Source organism: Nanorana parkeri, unplaced genomic scaffold, assembly GCF_000935625.1.
Source record: "Nanorana parkeri isolate BGI_ZX_2015 unplaced genomic scaffold, ASM93562v1 scaffold3355, whole genome shotgun sequence".
Taxonomy (NCBI): domain Eukaryota; kingdom Metazoa; phylum Chordata; class Amphibia; order Anura; family Dicroglossidae; genus Nanorana; species Nanorana parkeri.
The window spans coordinates 37,700-43,760 of NW_017309623.1; the positions used below are offsets into that span (position 1 = coordinate 37,700).

The window sequence follows — 6,061 nt, forward strand, 5'->3', positions numbered from 1 at the left end:
ATCTATATATAGATATATATATTAGGAACGCACTGGACTCCAGACAGAGGAACGCACTGAACTCAGGAAACCACTGGACTCAGGAACGCACTGGACTCAGGAAAGAGGCACGCACTAGACTTGGGACATAGGAACACACTGGACTCAGAAACGCACTGGACTCGGGAAAGAGGAACGCACTAGACTTGGGACATAGTAACGCACTGGACTCAGGAACGCACTGGACTCAGGAAAGAGGAACGCACTAGACTTGGGACATAGGAACGACTGGACTCAGGAACGCGCAGTACTCAGGAAAGAGGAACGTACTACTAGACTTCGGACATAGGAACACACTGGACTCAGGACTTAGTAATTCACTGAACTCTGGACATAGGAACACACTGGACTTTGCAACACACTGGACTTAGGACTAAAAACAAGCACACTCACAGAGAATACATCTCCCCCCCCCCCAGCCCCTGCTACCTGATCACCCGCTCTGTCTCTGTGCAGCCTTCTGATCCTGGTCACTGGAAATGCCTCATGCACATCTGAAGGGATGCCGCGGATGTCCTTTTTGATAAAACATCGGCGTCAGTGAAAACATTGTGCTCTGCTGCAGCCGTCACCGATGTTTTATCAAACAGGACATCCCTTTAGTGGATGATCTGTATATGCCTCACAGTGTGAGACCGGCGCCCGGTGGCATGTGCCCCCCCGTGCTAAGTCACTGCCAGGACACCCTGGGGGGGTTTACCCCCCTATCCCCCCCCTTATCTACGCCCCTGAACTGCACAGTTAGCTGCAAAACTATAACACCAAGGGCCAGATGTCTCCCACTCCCTACCTCCTGTCCAGAGCCTCCTCGATGTCCTGATGTCAGTCCCTTCGCAGCCGCGCTCGAGCCACAGCACATTCTTCTCTCCGCGCAAGCCCCGCCCACTCCGCGCCTCATCCCTCCAGTCCGCTCCTGCTGTGTGCGGCTGTGCGCGTGTGTCGGGACACGGCCAGGACTCCCGGGAGGATTGTAAGCCTGATTCTCATCGGGCCCCCCCTCTGCTGCGGGCCCCATAGCGCCATAGGGCATGGGTTCGCTATGGCGGTAGTTCCGCCCCTGGTATGAATGACTAGAATTCAATACCAATATTCTCTTTGTATAAAGTAAACTATTGGGGGCAGGAACCACTGGTAGGGAGGAAGCTAAGGTGAAGGATGGCATGAAAACCTATGATGTCGCAGTAGATTACATTCAATTACAATTATACATAGAAATTACTGTCATAAATAAAAAGACAAATTATAAGTGAAATAGGCTGATACAGGAACAAATACATACACAAAAAAGTCCCCCCCCCCCTCCTAAGTGTCAGTGTATCATTGTTTTGGGCCCCCAAAAAGGACCCCCAAGTGTCAGTGTGTCATTGTTCTGAGACCCCCAAGTGTCAGTGTGTCAATGTTCTGGACCCCCTAGTGTCATTGTGTCATTGTTCTGGGACCCCCAAGTGTCAGTGTGTCATTGTTCTGGACTCCCAAGTGTCAGTGTGTCATTGTTCTGGACTCCCAAGTGTCAGTGTGTCATTGTTCTGGACTCCCAAGTGTCAGTGTGTCATTGTTCTGGGACCCCCAAGTGTCTGTGTGTCATTGTTCTGGACCCCCAAGTATTAGTGTGTCATTGTTCTGAACTCCCAAGTGTCAGTGTGTCATTGTTCTGGGACCCCCTAGTGACATTGTGTCATTGTTCAGGGACCCCCAAGTATCAGCGTGTCATTGTTCTGGGACCCCTAAGTGTCAGGGTGTCATTGTTCTTGGACCCCAAAGTGTCAGGGTGTCATTGTTCTAGAAACCCCAAGCACCCCATACAAACATGACTGCCAATAATACTTTCCATATGAAAATGGCTGCCCTGGTTGTCATGAATGTTTATTGCCAACAAGATGGCTACCTAAAAGACCCCTCTCTGTTAGAAGAAACAGCTGCCAGCCACAACATGGCCTCCTAAAAGTCTCCTAACGCAAACAGCTGCCAGCCACAAGATGGCCTCCTAATAGCCCCCCTTATTAAAAAATACAGCTGCCAACCGCAAGATGGCCTTCTAAAAGACCTCTCACCTCTCTCCATTGGAAGGAACAGCTGCCAGCCACAAGATGGCCTTCTAAAAGACTCTTCACTATTGAAAAGAATAGCTGTCAGCCACAAGACAGCTTCCGTGTGTAACGGACCGTGCAGAGTCTGGGAAGCAGTGTTCCAGCCACAAGATGGCGCCTCCGTCTCCACTACACGACGAACAGCTGCTACTGCGTGATGACGTCACGGGCAGACGTGTGGGGAAGACGCCTCCATTTCACAGAGAAGTGCTCGGTTTGCTGACTCCATTTTGTAGCTGTGGCCTCAGAGGGTTGTCTGGCCGAAACAACACCCGGAACACCCGCCGTGCTAAACACAGGGGCGCTCAGTAAGTGAGAGGGGGGCATGTGTGCGGTGGAGGGACATTTGAGGATGAGGGCAGTATAATCTGATAGGCGGTGGCTCAACACAGATGGGGTGTTGGAGGCTGTAGAGAAAGAGACATGAGGGAGGGGTGTTAGGGGAAAATATGGTGGAGTAAATTGGAAAAGCATGCTGGGGTACATTAGGAGGAGTAGGTAATGAGGAAGATGGAGGGTACATAGGGAGTGAAGGAGCTCATAGATGGTGGAGGGGTACATGAGAGTGGTTAAAAAAGGTACTTGGAAGATGAAGGGGAGTTGGGAGTGGTCAATTAGGGATACATGAAAGATGGAGGGGGTAGGGGTATAGGGTACCAGAGGGCTACATTAGAGGGGGTGTTGGGATATGTTGGAGGAGATGGGGCTGCACCTTTTGGTTGGCTGTAGAGCGCAGAAGGGGTTTTGGTGACAGCAGGGTAATCCTGATGCAAACTACAGAGGGTGAGATATTGGGGTAACTTAGAAGGGGTGGCCTAGGACTTTACTCCAGAACTAGGGAGGTAGGCTGCTGCAGGGGCAGACACGGAAAGGTTTGCAGCACAATGGGCAGTGTGATACATTAGAGGGGGGGGTCACGGGTTTCATTCTGGGGGGACATTTCTGTACTAAGCAGTTAACTTTTGTGTTACAGGCGATCCAGAAGGCGCGATGGCCACTCCAGCAACATCTAAAGTTGTGCTAAAGAGCACCACCAAGCTGTCCTTGAACGAGCGGTGAGGAAGCCCAACACCATCTGCACTGTGTAACATACCAAAATGTAGAGCAAAGTACCCAATGTGAGCCCCTTCCGAGGGTGCCACCTGCCCAGCTCCTCCCTAGCCGAGAGCGGGCACAGACACGTGGCAGTGATGGTACACAATGTGTGAGGAGTAATGTCTGTATTGGGTCATCACACAGTGGAAGGGCCTCTAGCCGCCCTCGTGCACTTCCTTCATATACTCCACGTGTTTTTACATGGGTTCCAGTTCTGGCTGCAGCCCGGTAGCATGTTACCTGTGCTGCCTGAAAATCCACTGGCGTGTCCAAGACCAGCGCATTCCCAGTGTGGCCGGTACTGTAAGAGGCATGATGGTGGGTCACCCTCCCTGCCCGGAGACCCTCTGACCACACTCTGGGGTCTTGTAAGAGGCAATTGTGTTGCTTTGTCTGCTCCTACCCTCTACCGCTTTCCTCTATCACTCGCCATCTCACCGCAATGGTCTCTTCCTGCTGGCTTGTCATCCTTCATTGCCGTCTCTTCATTTCATTGGTCAAGTGATCCCATCATGTATGCTTTGGAGCAAGCAAGGCTGACGAGGAGCCCAGTCCGTAACATTTAGCCTTCCTCTGTAGGATTGGTTCAGAGAAGGTGAAAAAAAAAACCCCACCGAGTAACTCCCGATTAATTTCCTTTCACTAGAAAAGTCCTTCCTACTACACAAAGGAGGTCAGACCGATTCCCCAACTCCCTAATGCACATGAAATGGCCAAAAATCTGTGTACTTCTGACGATCGTACCTATATGATCTACACCGTATGGTCAAAAGTCTGTTTACCTCTAACTATACCACCTATGTGATCATCCTCCTGACCATCACCACCTATATGATCTACCACATATGGCCAAAAGTCTGTCTTCCTCTGACCATCTCACCTATATGATCATCCCCTTGACCATCACCACCTATATGATCTACCCTATATGGCCAAAAGTCCACGTGCCCCTGACCTTTTACATCTACATGATCTACAACATGTGGCCAAAAGTCTTTGATCCACTGACCATTACACCTGTGTGATCCACACTATATGGCCAAATATCGGTGTACCTCTAATCATCACACCTTTATGATCTACACCATATGGTCAAAAGTCCTTGACCTGAACAATCAAAGCTATATGGTCAAAAGTCTGTGTACCCCTGACCATCTCTATGAGGTTGTTGGCCATCCCATTCCAAAGCCATGACCACTAATATGCAGTTGGCCTTCCCATTCCAAAGCCATGACCACTAATGTGGGGTTGGCCGTCCCATTCCAAAGCCATGACCACTAATGTGGGGTTGGCCATCCCCATTCCAAAGCTATGACCACTAATATAGGGTTGCACCCACTGTGAAGGATCTACACCATATGGTCAAAAGTCTTTGATTCACTGATCATTATACATGTGTGATCTACACTGTATGGCCAAATATCGGTGTACCTTTTACCATTGCACCTTTTATGATCTACACCATATGGCCAAAAGTCATAGACATCTGAACAATCAAAGCTATATGATCTGCACTATATGGCCAAAAGTCTGTGTACCCCTGATCATCAACTCTACATGAGCTTGTTGGCCGTCCCATTCCAAAGCCATGACCACTAATATGGAGTTGGCCCTCCCATTCCAAAGCCATGACCATATAGAGTTGTCCCTCCCATTCCAAAGCCATGACCACTAGTATGGAGTTGGCCCTCCCATTCCAAAGCCATGACCATATAGAGTTGGCCGTCCCATTCCAAAGCCATGACCATTAGTATGGAGTTGGCCGTCCCATTCCAAAGCCATGACCATATAGAGTTGGCCCTCCCATTCCAAAGCCATGACCATATAGAGTTGGCCCTCCCATTCCAAAGCCATGACCACTAATACAGAGTTGTACCCCATGTGAAAGATCTACACCATATTGTCAAAAGTTTTTGATCCACTGACCATTACACCTGTGTAATTCACACTATATGGCCAAATATTGGTGTACCTCTAATCATCACACCTTTACGCTGAACAGTCAAAGCTATGTGATCTGAACTATATGGCCAAAAGTCTGTGTACCCCTGATCATCACCTCTATATGAGGTTGTTGGCCGTCCCATTCCAAAGCCATGACTACTAATATGGAGTTTGAACTCTGTGGATCTACTGTTTTCTCCCTACCATGTTCTGGCCAAAATTGTACCTTTTACCTCAAGACCTGATTTTTGCAGCAGTATTATTTATAATTACACAAGTATGGTAGAAGTTCTGATGGTTCTTACTGATGGCACCACCTTTATGCACCCCTAAATCGGCCCTACAATTGTCCTAAAACGATGTTCCTTTACGGTGTGTGTCTAGTGATGACCAACTTCCAAGTCTTGGCCTTCAATATTCATCTATCACGTGCTCTGCTCCTGTCTATTCGTCATTCTTGAGTTCCTCTGATAGTTGTCTGTTTTCTTTTCTGTTCGTCATGTCTTGTCCTCTGCTGTGTCTCATCGAACCCTTCCGTCTCCTATTTCCCAGACTCCTCTGCTTCACTGTGCTGCCCAGCCTATCTTCTAGGTCTCGTTATTTGCTGTGCATTATGTGGAAATTGCAATGGCTAGATATTACGCCGGCCTGAGTGCCGCCTATAATGGAGAAAATTCATGGCATCTCCAGTGTGGGGGGGCCTTGAGATACGGCATACTGTCTGTTGAAATCTTATCTAAACCCTCCCCCCATTTTGTTCGACCTTGAAGCTTTACTAACATGCTGAAGAACAAACAGATGATGCCGGTCAACATCCGCGCCACCATGCAGCAGCAGCACCACCTGGCCAGCGCCAGGAACAGAAGACTGGCGCAGCAGATGGAGAGCAGGCCGTC

General features: G+C 49.1%; 1 protein-coding gene across 1 annotated transcript in view; it reads left to right on the forward strand.

Annotated features, from left to right (window-relative positions):
• The first annotated feature begins 2,290 nt into the window (after positions 1-2,290).
• The window catches only part of CHTOP (chromatin target of PRMT1), a 14,547-nt gene continuing 10,776 nt past the window's right edge, over positions 2,291-6,061 (forward strand). Inside the window, 3 exon segments of the mRNA XM_018574910.1 lie at positions 2,291-2,434; positions 3,100-3,181; positions 5,936-6,058. Coding sequence (XP_018430412.1) covers positions 3,117-3,181; positions 5,936-6,058 — 188 coding nt within the window. The 5' untranslated portion in view covers positions 2,291-2,434; positions 3,100-3,116.